The sequence below is a fragment of the Chenopodium quinoa genome, unplaced genomic scaffold, assembly GCF_001683475.1.
Source record: "Chenopodium quinoa cultivar QQ74 unplaced genomic scaffold, ASM168347v1, whole genome shotgun sequence".
Lineage (NCBI taxonomy): Eukaryota > Viridiplantae > Streptophyta > Magnoliopsida > Caryophyllales > Amaranthaceae > Chenopodium > Chenopodium quinoa.
Window position 1 is genome coordinate 3,285,503 of NW_018745533.1, and position 14,241 is coordinate 3,299,743.

Below are 14,241 nucleotides of genomic sequence, written 5' to 3' on the forward strand. Positions count from 1 at the left end.
AAAACTACACAATCAAGAGAGAAAGCTAGCATAATATTCCAGAACTTTTAATGCTCATTAAACCAAGAATCACAATTGAGATTCCAAGAAATAAAGTACTAAGATGAACTACATTAACATTTGCAGACAAGAAACTTAAGAAAGAAACTATAGCCTATCCCATCTGTGGTTCATTTTATACAGTTATATACTAGGATTCATCATCAACCCAAATCTCTGAATCCCAATAAATCTGGGGTGCAATCTGGAATTCAGATTCCAAATAACAGGAAATCACTTCATTTGTCAAACCCCGTAAGAAATCTGCAATACCCATAAGCAATGATAGTATAAGATACACTTCTCATTTGTCTATCTCCCTTGATTATCCCCATCTTCAGATATGTCAAACAAGAACTTTGGTAGTGAAGCAATCCGCGGAAGATGGTGGAGCAAATCCCCAAAAGAATCAATTCTTGGAATACTTAGTGTCTGCTGGCTGCCATCTCTGACAGAGCCTTCAGCAGCAGTTGTATTCTGATCCAGTAACTCAGGTTCATGGTCATTGGCTTTTCCATCCATTCCCTCTTCAGTAACAGAATTCTGAATAGGGGTGCCATCTTTCTGAATGAGAGAGTACCAAGAGTCGACCCTTGACATAAGAAATTTTTCATCGGAACATGGTGTATTTTGAACGTCACCGAGCAGGTGCTGGGCAATTTCCTCGATCATTTTATTATGGGATTTAGATCCTTCTTCTGTGAACTTAGGATCCTCAGAACTCCGCTGTTCCGTAATGCAATTTCCAATATGATTCACAAGGTCAGTCATTGACATAGATGGACGAATTCCTTGCATTATTAGCTGTTCAACGCTTTTTGATCCCTCTGGTTTGCTTGATTGGCTACTCGAACTAACTTCCATTACGCACACATCCATCACTGAAATGGAATATGTGATCAGAATGAAAACTAATAACAATAGGGGGAAAAAAATTTCCAAGACTAATGATGACAGTTAGAATCAGAAAGCATAGAAGACACAAACAGAGACAATTGCAAATTTGCAATATCTAAAAATTTCCATGGATCAGCACAATGCCACAGGCAATCGGGAAGCCAGTAAGAGTATGCTGAGACTATGAGACACACAAATAGAGCTGCACTTCCACAGATTAAAACAGAGGATTTAAATGGTATGGACTATTTAAAAAAGGAATCATAACCACAAATTGGTTAATTTACACACCAAGAAGTGGCAAACAGGTTGTTCAGATCTGGTTCAATATGGATCATACCAAATCATGTTTGCATATGTTTCAAGTCAATTCAGGCCAAATCATATTTAATTCTATTGCCAATAGTCTTCATTACGTTAAATCAATCATATTAGACATTAAATCATAGATCAGTTCATATCGGTATGGGTCAGTTTGCCAGGTCTATCTACGCCCCCCCCCCCCCTCCAAACCCTGGAAAAATAAATCCTCATCCGGTAAAATAAAATGGCAGGTCCCACAATAATTCGACAAAAAAATGTACAAAGAAAGGGGTGAAAAGGAAATTCTAGCAGGAAAATTGTTGAGAAATCCATGTAAAATTTTCTGACACCATCTCCAAACTCAGACAAACACATCATCATCATCAAGGGTGTTCTAAATCTCAGCAGACATTGCAACAATAAAGGATACCTGAGCTTGGGGAAGTAGCCTCACGTGACAGAGTCTCAGATGCTCCATGAAGAGCATCATCTTGTTTGACTGAGAGAGATGATGACTGGGATAAAGGTGTTCCAACATCTTCGAAGATTGAGATGCTAGGTCCTCTGCTGGTTTCAATCTGATCCAAACTATGGCTTTTAGATTCATTCGAGTCGTCAAAAACAGGAGGCTGAGAATCAAAATACGGAGAATCTAGACTTAATTCTGGTTGCCGGCTCAGGAAATTAAGACGCACATCACACTGAATCAATTTCTCGAAATGCTTGTTTAATAGACCAAAGGGCACCTTAAGGAAATGCTTCCTGAAACATAACAGTTGCCAAAAAAAAAAAAATTATATCTTTCCTAGTTGAAATACTTATGAAGTTAATAAATAAAATAAATAAACCTAAAAAGTTACACAATTTTAAGAAAAAGCAGTGTTTGTCGAAACCTTATTCAATTTCAAAGTATATATAGAAAAATGAATATTATAATACTTCCTCCATTAAATATTAATTGCAACAAAGGGGTATTTTTTGTGAGATATAAAATATTCCTTTGTTGCCATAAATATTTAAGGGAGGAAGTATAATAGATAGTCAATTCATCAGTTTGTTATACTAAAAGCTAAAGCAATACTATCATCAAGCAAATCAGGAACAAAACTGGAAGCTATACACTAGAATAACTGTGACTTTTGACAGCTACGGAAGATAATGTCTAATTGCAGAAGCATCATTTCCTTGCACATAAATACATCAAGCTTTGAGAAATGAGTGGAAACTAAGAGCAGTACAGGTCCGTAGTGTTTATTCCAACAAAGATGTAAAGATATCTTACAATGTTAATAGTCTTAATACCAATTTATGATTACAAAGAAGCCCAAAATCTGCTGGTCAGAGCAAAGCTTGCAGATAATATTCAGCTTTTCCCAAACTAATAATCAGGTCAGAAGTCTCATTAATGTGGTCAATCAGTTTCTAAGATCCCTGACTAATACAATGATCAGTGAATTTTTCAGTATCTTTCTGCATAATACAGCATAATGACCAGACCTATTAACACCTTCGGAAATTTATTCTATTGTTGTTTTTGTTAGTTTTAGCAAATACGGAACACGTGACTACGTGAACACAACAGAACATTTTATCAACAGCATGCAAACTATGGTTTTTTCTTTTACCTCCCATTCTAATTTCCTACTACAGTTTTATTTCTTCAATTACAACAGGTCTATCCCCATTTAGTGTAAGTTTCATTTTAAAAATGCCAACCACAAGGCCCAAAACTGACAAGTTAATGGAAGCAGCACATCATGAATATTTATACAGCAAGGAAAGATCACGAAACAAACATTACTCTGAAGCAAGAGATTCTGTTGGAAGTAATGGATCAGCAAAACATTCAAGCAATTCTAGGTCTAGATAACTATTAGTTCCTTTGTTTCTTTTTACTTGCAACACTAATCATTTCAAGCTTGTCGATGCATTACTTCAATTACTTAAAATATTTTACTATATCAAAGTATAAATTGAGGCGAATGGTGCGAATCTAACAAAATCACACATGACTGTAATATTATTTTCTTCAGCATAAATCACCAAATCTAGTCAAATTAGAGTATGTGATTACTCTATGCCAGCAAATAAAAAGAAACAGACAAAGTATATACTTGTTAGTTAACTCATGAAACAATTTCAATCACTCAAAAATCGTTTTATCAAAGAATAAGACCAAGTGACCAACAATGCTTCAATTAAAGTAACACAATGGCTAACCTATGCAAGCTAGCCTGTCCATCAGTAAAATCTGAAGTAGCCTGCCATAGCGTATGTTTTCTTGGCTGAGGATTTGTCTCTCTAAAGAAAAGAGGTTGACGTGCCAACTGAGTAAGAACAGCAGAAGCCTTCGTCAGAAACTAGAGGCAAAATTATGAAATCGCAGATAGATAGATTACATAATACACATGGAGATAAAAAGTTTTTGATATTGCACTAAACAAAATAGCATACCACAACAATCAAGGTAGCAGGTGCTTCGTCCGGAAAGTCTGCTTTCAAACCCATTATATCAGACCACTGAACTTCAATTTTGCTCTTAAGGCCTCCCTCAAGAATTTCCCAGACAAGCTTATGCTTAGCAAAATAACATTTTGCAACAAGATCTCCTTCATATCGAGAAATATACTGCCATAATATAAAAATTTTAGCAACTATCACATGTAAAACAAAAATACATAGTTACTGAGAAGAAAAAAAAGGAAAATTCATTACCTCCCAATTGCCTATCTTCAGAAAGCAAGCTGGAAAATTTGAAGCCTTAAGCTTGTCCGAAGGAAGGGCACTGCCTTTGGTGTTATTTTTCTCTCGAGACTTCGAATCATCACTGGGTGCAGATCCCAAAGTAGAATATTTACCTTGAGAGAGCCTCATCTGGATCAACTCAAGAAGTGAAGGGCTTTTTCTCAGCCGCAAACCCAATGGACTAGGTTCCTCTAGTGGATTGTATTGTGAAGATGGGGCAGGAAATGTATCATTTCCAGAAGAGAACTGCAAGAGATAAAGAACAGGAATATTAAACAGACCACTTAGCAAGAATTAATGAGCAATCCTCGGAAGCACTCCATTACTCAATTATTACGTACATGGTACACTCAACCTCCTGCTCAATGGTAAAGAGTTCAAATGAATTACGGAGTTAAAAGTACTACAATGAGTAGTGAAACAATGTCTCACCAAGACCAAAGTAGATCCCAAAGGCATATCTATATTGCAGTTTAAGGTGAAAGGTCATCTGGTAGACTGGTAGTATGAATCCAAATCCCCCCCCCCTCTTCTACAGGCCTACATTTGATATATTCAAGAATAAGAAGACATTCATATAAAATGTGTGACCACCTATCATTCTATTAATGTTTTCTCAAACCTATGCACACTAAGAATAGGATGAGAATAGATTAGTTGTTTTAAAAGGAAAACAAATCGTTCAATTATAAATTAATAATGTAGCAAAAGTTAAGATTATTAACTTATAAAGATCTTCCATATTTTATCCTTAAAGATTCTTATAAATAAATATAAAGACCTTTCATATCCTCTTTTTCTGTTCCATCTCAAAAAAAAAAAAAAAAAAAAAAAAAAGAAAAAACCTCCTTTTCTCTCATAAAGAGTCAACAATATGCATTTCTATTTCCCTCTCCTCCTTACCTTATATTGTTCATGGCATAAGGCAATATCTTCTCTACATTGTTCATGGCTCAAGGAAATATCTTCTCTACATTGTTCATGGCTCCAGGCAATATCTTCTCCACATTGTTCATGGTCTGGGAATTAGCCCTTTAAAGTGGCATGATATTTTCATTAAATTTACTGGCAAAACCCTAATTTTGAAACATAAATGACAGGATCTAACGAGTATAATTTATTTTTTTTTCCTTTACAGAAAAGGTAGAGTTAAAAATCCAAATATCACATCCCCATGCAATCAATAAGCCTCTCTCTCTCTCTCTCTCTCTCTAAAAAATTTCACAACTATCCTCCAAAGTAAATCCTTCAAATTTATGATTTTTGAAGGCCATATTTAATTGTTAAAAGCATCAAGCAAGAGACAATTCTTGGATTTATGATGAAATCTTTGGTGTTACAACTCACAAGCTTGAATTATCTTTTACTTCCCTCCTCAAGTTTACAGCTTCCCTCCTCAAGTTTACAGCTTCTCATCATAATTATAATTTATCTTAAAGTTTTCATTCCGATACATGTTAGCTTGAACAAGAAGAGGAAAAGAGTCAGCGACATGCAACTCTTGTACTTTCCTATCAATTCTTCAAATTAAATTATGTTTGATTCTCAATTATAAGCATGAAAATGCAGCATATTACATTCCCACCTGATCTTCCATTTCACATTCCAATCAATTACAAAAAATCAGAAGAAAAAAATGCCAACAATCACCACTTCCACTTAAATACCATCATTAGTCACTTAAAGATACTGACTTTGTTCAATTTCTAATGAGATATTCCCTACATCCCAGATAATATTTGGGGAGAGAGAGAGAGAGAGGGTCCAAGCTTCAGAGGAAAATTGGACAGAAGTACATTAACCTTGAGCAGGGACATCCTTTTCAGATAAAGTTCACTTGGAAAGTCTGGATTGGGGCATGAGAGCAAAGGAATTGTAAATGAACGGATTTGACCGGATCAGGTCATCCAAGTCAAGAAAAAGCCAGCCAACATGTCTAAGACACAGTACTAAACTAGCAATGACTATAATCATCTTACACCAACTAAACAAACAGTCATGGTAAAACTGGGGACATCTGTGTCTGAGTAGAGAATTCGTTAAAGCCAAATTAAATGCATTAGCAAGATGATAAAGGCATCCTTGTTCCATCCCAATTCAACTACTCAATAATCCCAAATTAAGTCTCCTCCTAAACATCCATAAATGGTAGCAATCAATGTCTTAATCAGTAGAAGGAAACGGTCATCGTATCACTTGGCTAATCCAGTGACTCATCAGAGTAAAACATTTCATAACAAGCTAACCATGATTTTCCACATAGACAGTGTGGTTTTCCTCCTGACTAATAATAATAACAAAAAACATGACAATGTGGATTATCGTCTTTTCAAATCTTCACAACTCCTCCCTGTCACACTCGAAACACGAAAAATCAACTAATTCTACCAGATTAACTCAATCATTATATCACTTGGCTTATCAAGTGACTCATCATCAAAGCATACCATTTCATGATTAGCTAATCACAACCTTCCCCATTAACAATACTTGTATGATTTTATACCTGACTAATCATATCAAATATATGACAATGTGAAATACCCTCTAATCTAATCTTCCCGCCTCCTCCACTCAGACCGGAATCAAGAAAAATCGACAAATTCTATCGGATTAGCTCAATCATTTCGCCAAATCACCAATAGCACATCATCAATCACAATAAAAACACCCAAATCTATGAATTAATTATTCATACAAATCATACCCAATATAACAAAAAACACAAACATATTAAAATCAATTACAACACTGACCAAATTCATTCAATTTAACCTTAATTAATACTTCCCAATTCAAAAAAATCTATCCGATCTCAAAATGAATTATAAAACCAAAATTTCAACCTGATCAGAACACGAAGATTGAGGCTTCTTCTGCTTCTTATTGAAGGGTCCATTTTCTTCCTCCAAAAAATCCTCGATCTCCACTTTCACCACCTGAGAATTTTCTCCGACACTCGCCGCCGCATACGGCGGCGAAATCCGTTGACGATCCTCGGAACTCTCGAAATGCACCATTGAAATGAAAAAAAAAAATCTACAAAAAATTCAAAATCAAAGCAAAATCAAATTCAAATTGAAGAAATCAAAATCCAAGAAATTCGAAATCTCCGGCGAGTTCCACGAATCGTAAGGAATCTTAGAGAAAACAAAACAAAATCGTCGAAAATTTGGGGGAAAAATTAAAATTAGGTGAGAGAATCTGTAAACCCTAGATTATTCATTTTTCATTTTTTTTTAGTTATTTATATATGGGGTGGCGTTATCCATCACGGAAAGTCAGGTGGGTAGTGGCAGGGGTATTTTGGGAATTTCAGTGGGTGTTTGAACGGTGATGTTAGGCACGTGTGAAGTTGGATATGGTGGTGAAATTACTAATATACCCTTTATTGGGATTAAAGATTTTAGGGTATGGTTTTGGGAAGGGAAGGGTGTTTTGGGGATTTTAGGATAGTTGTAATTTGGATAATTGTGGGACCCTAAATATTATTGGAATGTGAGAAGAAAAATGAGGTGACAGATCAGTTATTTTTGTTTTAGTTGTCAAATGGTTGGATAAATGGGAAACAATGGAAGTACAATTTACTTGGATTTATTGATTTTGTAATGATTTATTTATGTTATTCTTTTAGCAACTTAAAGATTGTTTATGTTAGACTTATTTAATGGATTTTTTTTTTGACAATCAATCATAATTTTTAAATTTTGAATTATCTTCATTTCTGTATATGTAAAATTTATATCTGTAATAATTTAATATTAATAAATATACAGTAAAAAGAATTTAATAACTCACGTGATTGTGTAACTTTTTTTTTATTATAGATAGATTATCAATGATTGTTTATGATAAAAAATTATTAATTGTAGTTTCTGATCAAAGATCGTAAATTTGATCCCAACAAATGCAATGAGCGTGAAGGGAATAGACTGGCCTATCCCAAAGTACTTGGAAAACATCGCAGTTTTGGGATGTTTCAATGGAATAGAGGGGTTGGACATGGAGAGATGTCGTGGGTTGCCACGACAATACTAAGACTTCATTATGCTCTTTTATCGCTATATTTTTTGTAGCTTGAAATTCATCTTTTTGAATGTTTTAGGTTAATGCTCCTCGTGTAGATACTACTAAAACTTCTTTCCATATGATTTGTGAGGTTGGAAAAGTAAAGTGGTCTTTAGTTAGTAATTTTTTGTCTCCTGACGGGTTATGGAAGCTAGATATGGTAATCATGAGAAGTAACGAAATATAGCTAAATAAAATCTCTATATTTTGTATGCTTTTATGAATATTTTTAATGTTGGTGAATATAAACCAAATACTCCAACTTTTGAGGTAAAGATTATGTCACTAAGTCATCTGCCTCATTTCTTTTTTTGTTAACTAGTATAGGTATCGTGTCATCGTGCATCAAATGTACTTTAAAAAAACACGGACACTATGAAATTTTATTATTTCTATGAAAGTATCATTGAAATCAACATTATTTCTTTCGTTATTATTACCGAACCAAGTATATTATTATCTGTGTTTAGTATTACAATCACTTAAAATGTTAATTTTTATTCTATCATCATTTTGAACCATGCATTAATAGTTGTAAGGTTTTTTTTTTTTTTGATCGATTTCCCTCAATAATGTTAAAACAAAAACAAATTCCCAATATACACCCATTTAAAAATAAATTCCCAAAATACTGTCCATATTGGTTTGTATAAAACCGCTAGCAATGTTAGCGGTTTTGGTTTTCTTTTTTTTAAAAAAAGAAAAGAGATCCGTTATTAATGAAATTAGGTCTCTTTGAACTTAACAGTAATAATGTGGGCGTTCTCTTTCCTGTTATTGGCTAAGACATGGTTTCAGAAAAGAGATCTTTTTATTGACAGGTCTCTTTTCCTCTTTACTTTTTTTTAAAAAGTTAAAGGAAGAAAAGAGACCTGTTTATTGAAACAGGCGGTCTCTTTTCTGAAACCGCTAATGACAGTAGCGGTTTTTAAGCTATAACCGCTATTGTCATTAGCGGTTTTAAGGTGAATAAAAACACACCCAACATCGATCCTACATGGACGGTATTTAGAGAATTAGTTTTCAAATCGACGCATAAAGGGAATTTATTTTTATTCTAGCATTATTGTGGGAAATTGCTCTTTTTTTTTTCCAAGGAAAGATCGCGACTTTTTTTTTCTTTTTCTTTTTTTTAAAAAAAAATTCATAAACTTGTACTACATCCAAATTCCCTAGGGTTAAAATACTTTGCGAGCAAGAAGAAACAATATCTTGCTCATCCCCATTAAATCGGAGAGAAATGATCATTAGAGTAAGCTCTATATTCCTGGCCCTTTTAACAAGGGAGATTGAAAAGAGTTGAAATATTGGCTTAATATAAACCCATCAAAAAATGGTTAAAAGAACAAGCATTTTTGTATTAGTTGGCATATTTGCCGGATTTGACTACATTTTAAGCATAGGACATTCAAATTAAGCATTTAGAAAAAATGACGAGTTATTGCAAATAGATTGGAACAAGTAAACGAAAGAGCTAAGGTGTGCTTCAATTAATTTGGGGTTGAGCTAAATTTGAACTTGGGTTAATCAAATGAAGTTATTGGTGGATCCTAGTTTTAGTTATTTTCCTTATTTGTGTATTGATGTGGAGGACACCAATTGTATGTCATGTCATGTCAAATGTAAATATCATGTGACAAAATATTACTACGTATTCCGTGTTATTCATGAGATGTTTTTAAGAAAAACGTTTTGCGTGTGAAATGATAAGCCGCCTTTTTTCAAATACCATGGTAAGGAGTATTTTTTGCATGTTTGCTACCCCCATCTAGATCATTGTCGGCATGTGTACAAGTCAAGCCAAAAAGTTTATATGTTACATTGATGATTTGAAGGATTAATTACATCTAAAAGATGGAAGTCTAGTGGGCTAAAATATTAACAATGACATGACTATATATGTACATGCATGATATATGGATTATGAATTCCGAGACTGTTTTGGAAAGCACAGTATTGGTATGTGGTTGTAAATTTCACAACTAGATCAGTTGGTAAGATTTTGTGGATCGAGTCTTATTTAAATCATTTGTCAATTACGACTATTTGGTCTATCTCTACACCATAATGATACAAGGCAATTATTTAGAGACAAAAGTAATAAAAAAAATCATCAATATTCGTTCTTATTACCTATTTGAATAGTTAATTTTAAAATAAACATATTACTCAAAGAAGGATCATGTAGGGAGGACCAAGGTCTATTACTCATCATTAAGAATGGCTCAATGGCAATTTAGGTACTTTGGGGGTGAGAAAACAAAGAGTGTATTCTCTAATATTGGGGATCTATTGATGTTCTTATATTCATTTTGATATAGGCATGAACAACTTTTTTCATGAACTAGCCACAAAAACTTGCTCCTGGAACAATAACTTAGTTACAAGAATATGCCGAAGGAGAACAGGAAATATAAAAGAAATAGCTTGAATGTGATTGACTAGCTAGAACAAAAGCTTGCTGCTAAACAGATTGGAATATTACAAAAAAGGGAAAGAAAAATTGCTGGTCTTTCATCAGGGGATGGAAATGTTGCTTCCACTATACTTTTCGGTTTACCTTCAGGTATGGCAAAGCGCCAATCACATTGTCATAATCACTCCGATCAACTTGAACCTGAGCATTAATTCAGCGAGAAGAGAGTCAGATTTAAGCACAAAGAGCAAAATCAACAAGTAACTGAAATTTTATACTATGGAGAACGAAGTATAAAGCAATAAAAGGGTAAGTGTTAGGAAAAGTTACTAGTTTCAGCAACTCGGCAAGAGAAAACCAAAATCAACATTCCATGAAGGCATGAATATATGTTGCACATGACAGACTCACAATAATTAGCGTGAATTTTACTTTTTTTCTAGGGGTATCTTATAACAACTCTCAATGATTTTGCAAGAGACTGTATCTTTTAATATGAAAAATCCAAATTATATGAATAAAGGTTGAAATTGTTTTTACTAGTTTCAACAACACAGCATGGAAATTGTAGATGGAAAGACATCCCAAGTTCACAACAGCTACAGTAAATTTTGTCAAGAGATACAACCTTGGAAACAATGAATAATGATGATTAATGTAGAGGGCAAACATCTAAGTAAGACATTTTCAAAGAGCCAAAGTGATCATTTCTCAGGTATGGAAATCAGTTGATAATTTTTATCCCTACGACCCTACCCAAGTTGATATCATCTCATTCTTTCATTCAACCTACATGGTTTGAGCCTACTTCGATGTACAAGTAATTGTAATGATAATGAATAATATATAATCTTGCGATCATAGACCTTACATGAAGCATATAAATGTCCATTATAAGGCATCACAAGAAATTCATACGTTACCTTTCTTCAGTCATTCTATACCAAGCTCCATGGTTATAAAGACATGATTTTCTTTGTAAGACTCCCTGGTCTTAGTGCAATGTAAAATTACCATTTCCCCACCTCCTAGGAAGACCTTAACTCTTTATCAAGCTTTAACTTATGCACACAGTTAACCTTCAAGCTAAATTTTCCCTCCAAAGAAAATATCCGTAGTATATATATATATAAAAAAAAAGGTACATCAACTTGAAAAGGCCGTTAAGATAATTAGCTCTCTGTTATCCCATGTAAGACTCGAAAACTGAGCATCAATTATACACAGAATGACATTATAAATTAGTACTCCTATCTCTCTTTACTCAGCTTCTAAGCAGAAAGCATACAAAACTACAAAAGGGTCACATATAATGAAACACGGCCATCATTTCTTGCTCTTATGCTAAACTGACTGCTTCGACGCACCCTAGTTGCATAAAGCTTTTGCACAACAATGATGCAAAATTCACTACACATCCAACTTAGCATAATTTAATAAACTTGCGATTACCTACAGCACTAAGCACACCCGAGTGTAAAATGGACACGCTCTCAGGAAGTCAGGATAGAGGCCATATTATGTTCATATAAGCCATAATTCAAGTTCCATAACATTATACAACTTCAGACCATATGAGTACCAGAGAACCACTTTCATCTAAATTACTTAAATTTCAGATACCCATAATACAAAATTGCTTAAATATATCTTAACAAAATAATAAGGGAGAGATGAATACCAATTTGGAGAGACGGTTCTTCCTCTTAGTGTTCTTCTTAGCAAGAAGATGCTGTTTCCCAGCTCTCCTCCTCACAATCTTTCCTTTTCCAGTCACCCTAAATCTCTTAGCTGAGGCCTACAATCATTCAAAATTCACCAAAAACAAACACAAATTTAATAAATTGAACAAGAAATCAACCACCCAAATTCCCAAATTCCAGAAAAAAAATACAAAATTCACCAAATAAAACACAAAACTAGGGAATTAAAAAGAACCCCACCACCCCAAATCACCCAATAAACCAAACCCAGAAAAAATAATCAAAAGAGAGAAAGAATTGACCTTGTGGGTCTTCATCTTGTACCCTTTAGCAGCAAAAACAGTGAAAGAAGTAGACACAGAAGAATCAACGGTGGAGGTTCTCTTATTCTGGAGGATAATGGGTTGAAGCTTAGAAGATGAAATGTTGTGGGAAGAAGAGAGATTGAGAGTGCTCTTAAAGTGTTTGTTGAAATGCGTAAGAGAAATGCCTTGAGCAGCAGAGCTTCGACTCGAGGAAGAAGAGAAATATGGGGTTCTGAGTGAGAGAATTGTTGTTGTTGTTGCGGAAGCCATTGCCATTATCGTTGTGCCAGTCGCAGTAGTTTGGAGAGGAGAGAGAAAGTGAGAGAGTTTGAGGTTGAAGAGAGTAATGGAGGTTGTGTTTGTGGTTACAGGATAGATCGATGATATGTGATGATATGATGATGCTTACGTGTTATTTGTATGTCCATGTCATACAGTAGAAAATTAAAATCGAAAGACAAAAATTTCAAATTAGGCCATTGAATGGAGTACTTCATGTTTTCAAAAAGTTTCCAAAAAAAAAAACAAACAAAACTTCATGATTGAGTTGTGCTAAATTAAATGACATAATTGAATTAAAAATAATACGGAGTTGAGTTGTGTTGAATTAAACAAAACAACTAGATAAACTGTAGTTGAATTAAACTTAACTGAATAAAATTGAATTGAACGAAGCTAAAGTAAATTAAACTGAACTTTGCAAAGATAAATCCATAAGAGAATGATCTTACTCAAAAAAATAAGTACATCATTGTTGTTAGTTATAAGAATTTAAAATTACACAACTTAGCATCTATACAACATATATTTTTTTTTGGACATAATTCATCAAAAATGAAAAAATAGTGTAAAAAGTTTGTTAGTGAATTCAAGATCCAAGTTTATTTGTGAATGCAAGACCTAATGATAGGGTATGAGAACATACTACATGTTGATAGTTGAAACTAAATTACATGTAATTATGTATTATGATAATAAAGTGACTACTCTTTTCATCTCTTAAAGATTGTCCCATATCTCAACTTTTACTTTATTAAGATTTGGACAAGGTTATGCACGTGGTTTGGTAAAATTATGCACATGAGTAATTATGTAATTATGCAAGACCTAATGATAGGGTATGGGAACATACTACATGTTGATAGTTGAAACTAAATTACATGTAATTATGTATGATGATAATAAAGTGACTACTCCTTTCATCTCTTAAAGATTGTCTCATATCTCAACTTTTATTTTATTGAGATTTGGACAAAGTTATGCACGTGGTTTGGTAAAATTATGCACATGAGTAAAGCTTTAGAGAGAGCAAGTAGTGAAACAAACCATACAAGTTAAATGACAACCAAAGGAACATTTTAAAGAATATAAGACAATCTTTAAGGGACGGAAGGAATACTTACCAATTATTGACTTTAAAAGAAAATACAAGTATATAGATAGTGATATACAAGTAGAAAGTTTTCAATAATGTACTTATTATAATTAGCCCTTACAATTACATGTATACATAATGTTATTTCATTTGTGTACCTAAATTTTCTTCTCCTTGAAGATGATTGTCTAATGCCATTTTATAAACTTTGATTTGCACATTATTTTCACTTCAACTGTGTGCCTAAATTTCTTCTTGTTAGAGATGATTGTCTAGTGCCAATTTATAAACTTTGATTTACAAATTTTCAACGTAGTATTTTTAGATTATTTGAAAATGCATTGTTGGTTTCATTGCCATTTCTTTATGCTATTTGGATATGAGACATAA

General features: G+C 33.6%; 2 protein-coding genes across 2 annotated transcripts; both read right to left on the bottom strand.

Annotated features, from left to right (window-relative positions):
- Window positions 1–26: 26 nt before the first annotated feature.
- On the bottom strand, window positions 27–7,220 carry LOC110715725. The gene is made up of 6 exons (XM_021894331.1): window positions 6,831–7,220; window positions 3,955–4,230; window positions 3,694–3,867; window positions 3,460–3,566; window positions 1,670–2,001; window positions 27–920 (listed from the first exon to the last, which is right to left on the bottom strand). The coding sequence occupies exons 1-6, from the start codon at window positions 7,002–7,004 to the stop codon at window positions 352–354; spliced, it is 1,632 nt and encodes a 543-aa protein (XP_021750023.1). The 5' UTR covers window positions 7,005–7,220; the 3' UTR covers window positions 27–351.
- A 3,101-nt stretch (window positions 7,221–10,321) lies between these two features.
- Window positions 10,322–12,859, bottom strand: LOC110715734 (50S ribosomal protein L35, chloroplastic-like). Its single transcript, XM_021894340.1, has 3 exons — window positions 12,474–12,859; window positions 12,150–12,266; window positions 10,322–10,669 (listed from the first exon to the last, which is right to left on the bottom strand). The coding sequence occupies exons 1-3, from the start codon at window positions 12,750–12,752 to the stop codon at window positions 10,595–10,597; spliced, it is 471 nt and encodes a 156-aa protein (XP_021750032.1). The 5' UTR covers window positions 12,753–12,859; the 3' UTR covers window positions 10,322–10,594.
- Window positions 12,860–14,241: the final 1,382 nt, after the last annotated feature.

Excerpts from the sequence above, each read along its gene's own strand:
- LOC110715725 (XM_021894331.1), bottom strand. The coding sequence starts at position 7,004 with ATGGTGCATTTCGAGAGTTCCGAGGATCGTCAACGGATTTCGCCGCCG. Across the intron at positions 3,868-3,954 it reads TGAAGATAGGCAATTGGGAG|TATATTTCTCGATATGAAGG; the intron begins GTAATGAATTTT and ends ATATTATGGCAG. Across the intron at positions 921-1,669 it reads GGCTACTTCCCCAAGCTCAG|TGATGGATGTGTGCGTAATG; the intron begins GTATCCTTTATT and ends ATTCCATTTCAG.
- LOC110715734 (XM_021894340.1), bottom strand. The coding sequence starts at position 12,752 with ATGGCAATGGCTTCCGCAACAACAACAACAATTCTCTCACTCAGAACC. Across the intron at positions 12,267-12,473 it reads ACAAGATGAAGACCCACAAG|GCCTCAGCTAAGAGATTTAG; the intron begins GTCAATTCTTTC and ends GAATGATTGTAG. Across the intron at positions 10,670-12,149 it reads AGAACCGTCTCTCCAAATTG|GTTCAAGTTGATCGGAGTGA; the intron begins GTATTCATCTCT and ends ATTAATGCTCAG.